The 13,004-nt window shown below is 41.7% G+C and overlaps 1 protein-coding gene across 2 annotated transcripts; it reads right to left on the bottom strand.

The window, feature by feature from the left end:
* Positions 1–53: 53 nt before the first annotated feature.
* RNF7 (ring finger protein 7) lies at positions 54–7,115 on the bottom strand. 2 transcript variants are annotated; one of them, XM_040074655.2, is made up of 3 exons: positions 6,923–7,115; positions 3,735–3,782; positions 54–2,296 (listed from the first exon to the last, which is right to left on the bottom strand). In XM_040074655.2, exons 1-3 carry the CDS (start codon positions 7,098–7,100, stop codon positions 2,178–2,180), a joined length of 345 nt encoding a protein of 114 aa, XP_039930589.1. In that variant the 5' UTR covers positions 7,101–7,115; the 3' UTR covers positions 54–2,177. The 2 variants fall into 2 exon arrangements, with proteins under 2 accessions (XP_039930589.1, XP_039930590.1); XM_040074656.1 differs by having other exon boundaries at positions 2,240–2,296; positions 6,930–7,115.
* Between the last annotated feature and the right edge of the window lie 5,889 nt (positions 7,116–13,004).

The raw sequence follows: 13,004 nt of genomic DNA, 5'->3' as shown, positions 1-13,004 counted from the left end.
TGATAATGGCTCTTTAAGGTAGTGTTACCTGCTTGTAAAACAGTGTATTTGAGTGAGAAGCAAAAATTATTTATTTTACAAGAGGTGAACAATCACAGAACTGAGCAGAGGCATGTAGTAACAACCATGCTAATCAGGCATATCAGGGTATGATTTGAAGTTCTCTGGTGTGAAGCTCATAGAAAGACTGGGACTTAGGCTAATCTCTGTATCACAGAGAAAATATGCAGGACTTAAAATCCATTAACTTATCATCTATATGAACCTCAATTACTGGTCAACAAGATACTTACAACATACAAACAGATACACAAAAATATCAGCTGCTTTGATTTCAACATTAACTTTCCTAATACCTCATTTCTGTCAACACCCCTTTGAGCTGACACTTTGGTAAAAACTCTTCCACACCTGTAATTCACAGCTACTCTTGCCATGCATGTGATGCGCTAAAAGCAGGGTTTGGTACTTGCCATATTCACCCATTAAGCAAAGAAAAATGAAGAAAGTTCTCTGATGGGACTAGATGGCGTTACCAGGGGTCATGGGATGGAGCCTGGGACCAAATGTGGACAGAGACAATAGGTGGTAGGTAAGATACAGTTTGACTGTGACAGCTAAAATTTATTTTCACATCCACTCAGATTTTTTTTTTTTTTTTGCAAAAATTTTGGGCATACTGTTACACAAACAGAAACACTCCACAACAATGTAAATGCTATAGGCACTTCATTACTACTGTTAACATATTTTACATTTGTTTTCAGTTTTTAGACAGATATCATCTGGCATAATAACAACTGATGTGATACAGTGTAACTGTGACTCAAGACTTTTTATCTCAGTGTGTAATTAAACAAAAGCTACATTTAAAAAAAATCTTAAAAACAAGACTACAATATTAAACAAAATCATAGTAAACTCTGCAATATGCTTCATGACACAAAGATTGGAACTACTTTATACAGTGAAGATAAACATCTTTAAATGTACTTAGAAATACATCTACTGAGAAACATATTAAAGATAATTTTGAAGTAAACAATGCATATGATATTGTTTCAATTTCACCCATGTTGATTAACCATTTTATTAAGCCTGAATTTGTTACAGATTTAAAGCAATAATTCTACCTCTCCGTTACACATATTTTAAAAATTCCACAGCATATGTTCAGATTCACAGTAATTTGGATATTTAGGGAAAAAACAAAGTTAGAGGCAAGCACTTAAACAGTTGTAAGAAAAAATTCAAAGAAGATGATATATTCAGGATTTATTTCCACAAAAATTTAAAAAATGCTTCCAAAACACTATGACCAATAAAAAGATAACAAAGAAACTTCTATTAACTGAATTTTCATGAAATCACAATTTACCATTTTCCCCTAGATTTTGTTAGTGCCTTGGGGTATTTAAATTATCACTTTTTTCTGCTTTGTGTATTAATCAGCTAACCAGCAAGATTGTCTACACCTCTAGTTAACTGATATCAAATGCATGTCTTTGGATTAAAAATACATGTCTCTATGATCACTAACAGAAATATAAATTTAAAAAATTATTAATGTGGTTAAATTTTAATGTTATGGTGGTAGAAATCATGTATAGAATATAACAGAGCAACAGACTTGGAGCTACAACAAAATGAAAGTCATAAAGAAAACCTAAATTAGAGCTGTTTAATACAGTGTGATAGAAAAAGTACATAGCAATTGTTTTACACACTGTTCATTTTAGATTAAGACCCAGAATAGTTTCTTAAAAACCACATTAACTGTGTTTTTGAATACAATAGTACTTAGGAAACTTTTTCTTTATCCTGACAGTAAACTATGCAGTGTATCAGACCAGGTAAGGTGACTCTTTCAATTGAATTCATTTAGTGTTTAGGGTATAATCTGCGTCACCAAGTTTCTGTGCTCTGGTTCAGACAACACTTTCACCATAGCAGATACAGTTGTTGATGGAGGTCTCCTGTTTCAATTGTGGAAGCCCTGCAGTGAGCCTGACACGGAGTGCACCTTGTGCAGCCAGAGGCCTGCACCAAACCCACTCTGGGCTTGGAGCAGATAAACCAAGTGAGTCATGACGGACACGTTCCGTTCTGTACGGGCATAGGGCATAACACACACACACCATTCCAACAAGTGCAGCACAAAGAAACCCTTCCAGTTTTTATTTGCCTATTCTCTGGACTACCCAGTCCTGCTGGCAGAGGGGACAGCGATTATTCTGTTTCACCCACAAGGACATGCAGCAATTGTGGAAGGAATGATTGCACTCTCCCCAAACCACTGAAAGAGAAGAAAGAACATGTTCCAGTCACACTCAATCAACACCTACAGCAATGTTCAAACTATCACTCTCAAATATTTATAACCACTGGAAACTTTAGAGCCCAAACAGGTCATCACTGATTTATCCACTGAGATTGGATTATTATGATCCTCCTGAAGACAGATAGTTCCATCACCAAGCCTTTTACTTACTTCCAAATATTAAAAAAAGAAATGCATATATTCTCACCTTCTTCTATAAAGTTGACAGGGTTTTGTGACTGTATAAACGCATTTAGCCCTTCTGCCCAGGAAGTAAGTGCAACTACTAAAGTTTTTCCCTTTATCTTCCCAGTACCAAAATAAAGCCAATGCACTACTGACTCACTGTCACACCACAGCATATCAACAATTTCTCACCTGAAATGCACTGTTTGAACTAAAATGTATGATAGCAAGGAGGCACATGTGACACAGTATATAGTCTTAAAATGGCACTTCATCCATTTTAACCAAGAGTTATTCACAGGCTCCAACATTACAGAAATTGTTATCTGTTATCTATTTACTCCTGAATAATATTTTAAAATGTAGTTTTGCTTTGCCTTTTTTTCCTTATTAGCTCACATTTTCTTCACACGAGCACAAGGGTACCAATCAAAGGAGTGCTGTAAATTATACTTTTTTCCTATTTTAAACAGGATACTTAGCAAGCTAGTTAAGATATCTAGAAAAGGAAAACCTCATTCCCATTAAAACAATCAAAAACCCCCAGTGGGTTTTTTTGAGACACAAAGCTCAACAGCATGGAAAAGTTTACCACTGGTTTAAAAGTTGTCATAAAGGTTTAAAGCAAACTCTTTGAGATAGTTTTCACTATTTTCAATCTAAACAGTCAGAATTAAGACTTTCTTCTGTATACAATGGCACCAGAAGTATGATTATGTTTAAACTGAATTGACTCCACTTTTGAAAATGAAAAGTGAACAGCCAAGCCATTGCCTCCATTATTTCTGAAACAGGAGTGGGAAACAGCACTTTCTAACTCAGACACTCATTTATTTCAAAACAGTGGATTTTTATTTGTACAACCATTGTGTTTTCTGGCATGCACCTCTGAAGAATAAAAGTAGCTTTTTCCTACCCACTTCAAAACTGTACATTATGATCTCAAATATGCTCACAGTGAAAGAAACCTAAACCTCTTAGCTGTGTACGTGTTGACAGGAAATTGGAAACTGTTTTGTTTTACAGCACAGCTGACATGAAAACTGATTTTTTTAGTGCTCAAAAATAAAGCATAAAGTATTACTAATGTAAAAAGATGATACAATGTAGAACAAAACACCAGTTTACTTTTGAGCATTAATAAAATCAGTATTCCCTTCAAACTTTAAAATGCACCATACTGAGAGAAGCTTCAATTGAAAAACAAGCGAATGAAGTCACTACATACCAACACAATCTTCTTGTTTGTTTTCAGCTTGACATCTAAGACAGGCATCTAAAAGTAAACAAGAACAAACTCAATTTGATTCTCAGGATTCCATCTTAAGAATAGGTTTGTCAGAGGAAAATATAAACTCTAATACAAATTTACAGAGGTAAAAATCCCAAGTTTTGATGTCTAGTTCAGCCCTTTAACATTAAGTAGACCCCTTAAATTCTATAACTATGCAAATGACAATGAAATATAAATCAGAAAGAGATCAGAAGGACTCTGAACTCTCCAGCATGTTTTGTTTATTTTCCATTGCTTTGGTATTTTCATAACTTTTGCTGAAAAAAAGCCTTCTCCATTTTGTAGATATAAAAGCCCAGAGATTTGTGCCAAGGCACTCAGGCATATTAAGACCACAGCACACACAAAGCCAAACCCTAATTACAGGACTTTGTTTTTCAGATGTCAGCATTTCCTTTTAAGGAAGTCATTCACAATTTTGATTTTTTTAGGCTGTGCATCTCTCACCACAACTCCCACCATCTATCACTTTTTATAGTAGCTTCCCTTAACAAGTACCTAAATCTAATTTTCACAGGAGTCACACACATACAAATACAGCGGTACATTTGATAATATATGTTAATAAATACAGAACAATACCTAATTAAAAATATTTATCATCTTTATGCACTCCAGTCTGTGGCTTTAGGACTGGGTGACAGGCCCAGGAATCAATAACATTCAAGAGTGACAACTTCCAGGCTTCCCACTGTGCCACACAATACAGTGGAAAAACACCTTTGCTTCTCCTTTGCCCCAGCACGGGCTGCCACAGACACACGTGCACGAATCACACGCAACAGAAAGTGTTCAACCATTATGTGAGCAAACACATCTTCATCTCCTCCAAAGAAAAGGGACAAGTTTAAACAAGTGTCCTGCAGGATGGATCTGGCTTACATGTCATTAATCGGACCATATTCTTCAAGAAGACAAAACCATGATGTGCTACAGGAATTTAGATTTGAGTATTTTGCTGTCTCTGCCAGATAAGGCCAGTACTTCGGTTTTAGACCAATCTGCCCAGACATTCCTCCTTGTCTCAGGTAATAGAGAATAAAGAGCAGAGAACTCTAAAACAGCTGCCCCTTCCTCACTGAGACAAAAGCAAAACGATCCTGTTGTCCGTTCCTACAATTTTTATTTCAACAGCAGTTAAGGGCCAAGGTGCTGGGAAGATTCAGCCAAAGTGCTTCAACTTGTATCATATGGTGTGGGAGCCCACCGATCTGGGGTCACAGCAGAAAGTGACAATAAATCAGCTGTCTTACTGAGTTGCAGCTTCAGACAGAAGCAGCAGAGAGCCAAGGACAGAAATCACTGCCACCACGCCAAAGTAACCTGTCCCCATTCCTACATCATAACCGCAGGGGGGTCAGTGAAAGGCTAAGGACAGCAAAGCCGGTCCAGCAGCAATCCTGCACTTTCCAGCTCACACCTGCATTTCTGCCCCTTTCCCTTGTGCATCTAAGACCACACCGGTTCAAGGAGTTAAACCACTAGAAAATGGAGCCAGCTAACACCTCCTTCCCTGCAAAAGTCAAACAAACTTTCAGCAAGTGCCAGTCTCAGTCTGGCACTGCCTCCCACCTAAGGTTAGTGCAGACGCAGTGGCCCTACAGGAGCCAGACCCACTCTGGCAGGGTCAACGCAAAATTGCTAAACTGAAGTCAGAAATGATCAAGTTTCACATTCTAACAATGTGGTTTGTTCCCAAAAAATGGTTACTAGATTTTTTCAGATTTTTTTTTTTCCTAGCTTCAGATTAAAAGTACTCCCTTGGTCTAGCTGTGAACAAATATGACTCTTTTAAAAAACTTTTATAATAGCTCTGGGTAAGATTTCATTAATTTAAGACTTTTTGTTATAGTGCCCTGTAACAGGCTAGCTACAATGGGGATAAATGCATTTTTAAAATTATGGTTTACACGGCAAATGAAGCCAATTTCATATTTCCAGAGTGGTCTCTGTTTACCACAAAAAGCAAATAATCTTCAAAACATGCTTATGTAAGATCTCCCACCACTTTAGTTTGAGCTGCATCTTTTTTTCCTCTAGTACACCCTTTTGCCTCCTTTGTTCCACAGGTTCCCAGCAAAAATATTTATGAGAAATGACAGAATTGCATATTTTGTCTCATTTCTGTTAAACCAAACCCTGACTTCATTTTCAGTATTGTAGTTCCTGGCCCTACAAAAACAAGGTGCCCTGGAGGGAATCTTGGGTCATTTGTCCTGCCAAAGTGCTGCACACCCAAGTGAGAGGACAATTATATCTGAGATGACTCAACCCAATAGTAAAAACTGGATGTGCACACAGAGTAAAGGAAGAATTTAAACCGTTTTCGAAGAACCAAAATAAATATCATGTTAAAGATGTCAGAAAACAGTAATATTTGTCAACAATGAAAGTGCTTTCAAACAGTCTCTGGATTTCAAAACCAAGTAAATTAACCCCTTAATAGATTTCTCTGTACATTTATGTGTGTTAAAGTGCACCAGTAATCACGCTTGTGAAGTAGCGTCAGAAACCCTGGTTTACGAGATTTGAAAAATTAATTTATACGTACGTCTCTAACTACTTCTTAAAAAAAAAAAAAAAAAAAAAAAAAAAAAAAAAAAAAAAAAAAAAACCCCACACGAATAAAAAAACCCTTAACAAAACCCACCCCACTAAGAGCAGCCCCAGGCATGCAGCACTCGGTCCAGCTCGGCTGTAAGTCAGTGCTTGCGGGATCTGCCCGCAGACGAGCAGCAGCCCTCACGACGAAGGCGGCACTGCACGGGTCGGGGACGGACCCGAGCAGGCCGGCGGGGCCCAGGCCCTGCGTGCGGCGGGGGCGGCGCAGGGAGCGCTGCGCAGGGAGCGCGGCCCGCCCGGGCAGGGGGCACTCGCTGCCCGACGGGGCCGCGTGTGGCCCCCGGAGCGCGGCGCGGCCCGGCCCCCGCCGGGCCCTCCTCCTTCTCCTCCTCCTCCGGGAAGGCGCGGAGGAGGAAGCGGAGGCGGGAGGGATCAGCCCCCCGCTTCTGCCGGAAACCGCGTCTCTGCCCTGCGCCCGCCGTGCCCGAGGCGCCGGGAACGGCCCCGGGCCCGGCCCAGGCCCCCCGCCCCGCGGCCATGGCGGCCCGGCCGGCGCTTACCCATGACCTGCACCCGGCAAATGGCGCAGGTGTCGCACTCCACGTCCCAGCTCCACATGGCCACCGCGTTCCACTTCTTCAGCGAGAACATCTTGTCGGGGGCGCCCGCCTTGGAGCCCGCGGAGCCCGGCAGCGAGTGGGGGGCGCCGGGCTCGTCCCCGTCCTCCACATCGGCCATGGCGGAGGGGCGGGGACGCGGCGGCCGCGCGGGCGGCAGCGCCACCCTCCGGCGGCGGCGGGGCAGCCCCGCCCGCGGCGCGGGAAGGGCCCGCCGGGGGAGGAGGCCTTCGTGCGGGCCCCAGCGCCGGTGGGGCTTTAAAGCGCTTTCTGTGCTCCACAGGACGCCCAGCAGGTGCCCAGGTGGCTGTGCTCATGAAGGATGTTCTCCTCATACGCGGAGTGCAGGTGAATCAATCACAACTCCACCAGTGGTGTGGGCTGCCTTGAGTACCGGGGACAATCCGATCTTCCGACTCTCAGCGTATCTCCTAAGAGCGCGAACAGAATAAGCGAAACGCTTCGGCAGTGGCATGTACCTTGGCTACCTCCGTAATAAAGTAAGAAATAAAAATGATACTGAAGATTTTATGTTTCTGTATTACTCAACTATCAATTCAGAAGCACCTTGAACACTCTTAAACGTGAATAAGCTCTTTTAGCTTGTGTGATAAACGCCAGTCACTTGTTTTAAAATTTTAAAAGTTTAATAGTAAATAAGATGGTTATAAAAATGGAATTAGAGTAAAAATTGAACAATTTTAGAGATAGGACAATACGAGACAATAAAAACAAAGTTACAGACGTGTGGGTACCTCTCCCGAGCCACAGGCTCTGGAGAAGGACCCCTGCTAACAAAGGACTATCTCTTAAAAGCAATAGCCTGTTGAATATTCATATATTTTATACATGATGCATAAACTTGATTTAAACAAAGAACTGTCTCTGGTTAGTATCACTTTTTCCTTTAATCTCTGTGGCATTCTCAAGGCTGAGAGAGGCAGGAGGAGTTGGTTTCTTCTGATAAGGAAGTAGGAAATTCTTTGAAAGATTTACGTCTTCTTGTGGTTGGCATACAAAAACTACACTTTAACTACAAAACTTCATTTACTGTACTATCAAAATATTAATACAACGCCAACAATTAACACAACACAACACATATAGTAAATATCTTGCGTAGAGCCATATAATATGCACTTTTCACACTTGGCTTATTCACGCTTTTCTCAATCCACCCTGTTCAATTCCCTTTGCCAGCTCCACTCTTTTACCTCATCATTCTTTTCTGTCCATTTTTAAAACCATCATGGCACTTCTGAATTTGAATTACTGGGAAGGGATGTAATCCAGAAAATTTTAAATTAAAAAATTGTTTTTTGTAAAAGCTCGAAAAGAAAATGTACACATACTTTTCCTTTGATAATATATTGCATTTCTATGCCCTTTGCATGGATTTTTAAAATTTGAATGTATCTGGTTACTAAAGTTAAAAATTATCTGAGATTTAAGTACATTTAATTTCTATGAAAAATGTCAACTACTTCTAAATAGAGATTAAAAAAAAAAATACCCAACAAATCCTGTTGGAGTTTGGGGGTTTTAAAATTTATACAATTTGCCGTGTATCCCTAACTGATGCAATTCTTCAGTTCTAAGAGCAAAGTATGACAGAGACTGTAATTGTGTTTGAGTGCTGTCAAACCATCGCACATGTGCTGTACATGATACAAAGTCAAATATAAACCCCACTTAGATGAGCAGTGAAAGTAGAACAAATATGACACAGGCACCTCCGACTGTCCATACTGCCGTAGAGAAATAAAGAGATAGCCTCCCACCTAAAAATTATTTTCATGCTATTTTATCACCTAAAGAGCTGTATAAGAAAAAATTCAAGCCATTTTTGAGAAGGAGTTCTGGCAGTCTGTAATTCATCTGTCCCCTGCAGCCACACATGACATTACGGAGGTCACACAAGGGAGAGTGGCACAAACCACTACAGCTCTTTCAGAGGGTTTTCCCTACATGGATTTAATTGTTTCTAACTGTAAATAAAAACCACATTATTTCAGACTGGGCATTTGATCATCTCATTCACTGAGAACATTCCAAACTGAGTACCTAAAAGTGAGAACTCAAACAGGTTCCTTTCAGCCCATCAAGTGATTGTTCAGCTAGAATTAAAGCCAATTGTGTGGTACAGAATGGGAAAAGAAGAACTTGTCAGCTGAGAATACGTTTGTAATACTAAGTATCCAAATTTAAGATATTGCTTTATATTACACAATCTATAATCGAATTTCTGTCTTAATTTCAATGTGATTATGCAGTGTAATTCATCAATTCTGATTGTCTCCATGTAAAAAATACCCATTCAAAGCTCCAAGTGTCTGACACCCAACTGATGTAACGGCCCTAAGTGTTCCGTTCATATTCTTATTCTCATTTCAAATGAATACAGATGCATCTTTGCCTTGTAAGAACATTTTTATTTTCTATACACCTTACTAAATTCTGAATATTGCACAGACAGTAGTTTAAGAGAATATACAATGCCTTGCATAAATTTTCACAAACCCTTTGAGAATGGAGATGCCTGGAAATAGCCTGCTTTTGTTCCTTTTTTTTCCTTCTTTCTTTCCTGTTGCAATTTCATGACATTTTTGTTGTTCTTTTTCCAGTTTGTTTACTCCAAAACACAGAATTGAAAATATTTTTACTTACAGCATGGATGAGGGCATTGAGTCTTTCATTAGTAAATTTGCAGATGACTCTAAGCTGGGGGCGTGTGTCCATCTGTTGGAAGGTAGAAGGGCTCTGCAGAGACCTGGAGCAGTTGGATGGATGGGCAGAGTCTAATACAATAAAGTTTAATAGGTCCAAGTGCCAAGTCCTGCATTTTGGCCACAAAAACCCCCTGCAATGCTCTAGGCTAGGGACAATGTGGCTGAACAGTGCCAGGGCAGAAAGGGACCTGGGGGCACTGGTGTCAGCAGCTGAACATGAGCCAGCAGTGTGCCCAGGTGGCCAAGAGGGCCAATGGCACCTGGCCTGGATCAGGAATGGTGTGGCCAAAAGGAGCAGGGAGGTCATTCTTCACCTGTACTTGGCACTGGTCTGGCCACACCATACCCTGAGTGCTGTGTCCAGTTCTGTCCCCTCAGTTTAGGGTGGACACTGAGTGCTGTGTCCAGCTCTGTTCCCTCAGTTTAGGGTGGACATTGAGTGCTGTGTCCAGCTCTGTTCCCTCAGTTTAGGGTGGACATTGAGTGCTGTGTCCAGCTCTGGCCCCTCAGTTTAGGGTGGACACTGAGTGCTGTGTCCAGCTCTGTCCCCTCAGTTTAGGATGGACATTCAGTGCTGTGTCCAGCTCTGTTCCCTCAGTTTAGGGTGGACATTGAGTGCTGTGTCCAGCTCTGTCCCCTCAGTTTAGGAAGGACATTGAGTGCTGTGTCCAGCTCTGTTCCCTCAGTTTAGGAAGGACATTGAGTGCTGTGTCCAGCTCTGTTCCCTCAGTTTAGGGTGGACATTGAGTGCTGTGTCCAGCTCTGTTCCCTCAGTTTAGGGTGGATATTGAGTGCTGTGTCCAGCTCTGGCCCCTCAGTTTAGGAAGGACATTGAGTGCTGTGTCCAGCTCTGGCCCCTCAGTTTAGGAAGGACACTGAGTGCTGTGTCCAGCTCTGGCCCCTCAGTTTAGGATGGACATTGAGTGCTGTGTCCAGCTCTGGCCCCTCAGTTTAGGGTGGACATTGAGTGCTGTGTCCAGCTCTGGCCCCTCAGTTTAGGAAGGACATTGAGTGCTGTGTCCAGCTCTGGCCCCTCAGTTTAGGAAGGACATTGAGTGCTGTGTCCAGCTCTGGCCCCTCAGTTTAGGGTGGACACTGAGTGCTGTGTCCAGCTCTGGCCCCTCAGTTTAGGAAGGACACTGAGTGCTGTGTCCAGCTCTGTCCCCTCAGTTTAGGAAGGACACTGAGTGCTGTGTCCAGCTCTGTCCCCTCAGTTTAGGAAGGACATTGAGTGCTGTGTCCAGCTCTGTTCCCTCAGTTTAGGAAGGACATTGAGTGCTGTGTCCAGCTCTGTCCCCTCAGTTTAGGATGGACATTGAGTGCTGTGTCCAGCTCTGGCCCCTCAGTTTAGGAAGGACATTGAGTGCTGTGTCCAGCTCTGGCCCCTCAGTTTAGGGTGGACGTTGAGACACTTGAGTGCGTCCAGCGGAGGCAACGAGGCTGGTGAGAGGCTTGGAGCACAAACCCTGTGAGGAATGACTGAGGGAGCTGGGGGTGTTCAGCCTGGAGAAAAGGAGACTCAGAGGTGACCTTATCACTCTCTACAACTCCCTGAAAGGTGGCTGTAGCCAGCAGGGGGTTGGTCTCTTTCTCCAGGCAGCAACTGACAGAATGAGAGGACACAGTCTTGAGCTGCACCAAAGGAAATGTAGGAAAACGGTTTTTTTACTGAAAGATTGAAAAAGTACTGGAATGGTCTGCCTGGGGAGGTGGTGGAGTCACCATCCCTGGATGTGGCACTTGGTGCCATGGTTTAGTTGAGGTGTTGGGGCTGGGTTGGACTTGATGATCTTGAAGGTCTCTTCCAACCTAGTGATTCCATGATTCTGTGAAAATTATTTTTATTAAAAACAAAGCTTTTACAAAAATGTCAGTTTTATGATAATGCAAAGAACAGTTATGTAAGTACGTGTTTATCTTGGCCAACTGATGCATGTGCTGGACTGTATTATCCCACTTACTGTTTGTTCTGTCAATAGATTAACATATATCAAAACACTTGAGGACTGTGTCAATTTATCTGCCAAAGAAAATAATTTAAGCATATTTCTCTGCCAAAACTATTTCTTAAACTCTGGTTATCTGTGTTTCTCTGTGCCTCTTTCCCAATAGGAATATGCTACATAATGATCTATTAATGGCCAACAGAGCTGAGATTTGGCTAGTGGGGCTGCAAGAGAGGAAGACAGCACATGGAACAGCAGTGTATGAGCACACCACCACCTGTGATAAACCCACCTGTAGCAGTTCCTAAGGGTTTGCTGAAGCTGCCAGATGCAATTGCCAAAATGGAAACAGGCTCCAATGCTGATAGGTACCATTTCTGTGAAACAGAAGCATGGAGCAGGCATGCAGAAACATAAAGGAAATCTCAACAGGAATAGGGGGGAAAATGTGGAATAAAGTGCATGCTTTCGCACTGGGAGGATCTTGCTGGATGAGAAGAAATCACACAAATACACTGCTGCACAGCGTAGCAAAGGGATCCTGATATTCCTATAAATGTATGTGATTGGGCAGGAACATCAAAGTCCAGGAATGAAATGAGCTCAAAGGCAGAGAAGTAGCAGCAATTCCAATTCTTAAATGCATTGTGCTTTACTCTTCAAGTGAAGTAAATTAATGTTCATGACACATCATACACAGAAGGGAAATCCTTACAGAAGTTATTAAAAAAAATAATGACTTAATGACTTCTGCACAGGAAGCTCTCTGCTCTAATGGAAAACCCTGTGTCACAAGAGACTAAAGAAATCCTGACTTTGCTGAGCTGCTTTAATCAAGTCTAAACCCTTGGAACATCTCCATTCTTCACACAACACCCTGGGTCATCCGTGTCTCCTGCAGCAGAGATTAAAAGCCAAAGACACAAAGATCCCTGACTTTATGGAATTCTATACTGTGGTTTTGTTTGCTAATTGTTTTACTCTGGAGTAAAACTCAGCTATTACTATTACCTCTGAACAGTGCTGGATTTTCAGGTTAGATGTCTATTCATATCCATTCTTTAATTTAGAAAACCTGTGAAGATAAAATTTTGCCTATTTTAACTGCAGTTAGCTGTTTGAGAAAGGAACTGCTTTCTGAACTGAAAACTGGAAACCAAATTATGTTCTGCAATTGTGTGGGGGCACAGGCCCCACCTATTTTGAAATATGGACACTTCCTCTAAATTTGTGAAGTAGCACAGTCTGTCATTATTTTTAGCATTTCTCTGATACTTGGATCCTAGTATCAGGATAGACCCCAAAAGCCACTCTTAGCAAATCCAACCCTCCAATCCACACCAGACCTCC

This window comes from Hirundo rustica, chromosome 10, assembly GCF_015227805.2.
Source record: "Hirundo rustica isolate bHirRus1 chromosome 10, bHirRus1.pri.v3, whole genome shotgun sequence".
Lineage (NCBI taxonomy): Eukaryota > Metazoa > Chordata > Aves > Passeriformes > Hirundinidae > Hirundo > Hirundo rustica.
The sequence above is the reverse complement of the archived record's forward strand: the minus strand, read 5'-3'. Positions and strand labels throughout refer to the sequence as shown.

What these genes read in the sequence shown, in the direction of transcription:
- RNF7 (XM_040074655.2), bottom strand. Translation starts at nt 7,100, where the DNA reads ATGGCCGATGTGGAGGACGGGGACGAGCCCGGCGCCCCCCACTCGCTG. An exon ending in TTGCCGGGTGCAGGTCATGG is followed by an intron (nt 3,783 to 6,922) that starts GTAAGCGCCGGC and finishes GTTTACTTTTAG; the next exon opens with ATGCCTGTCTTAGATGTCAA. An exon ending in CAAACAAGAAGATTGTGTTG is followed by an intron (nt 2,297 to 3,734) that starts GTATGTAGTGAC and finishes CTTCTCTTTCAG; the next exon opens with TGGTTTGGGGAGAGTGCAAT.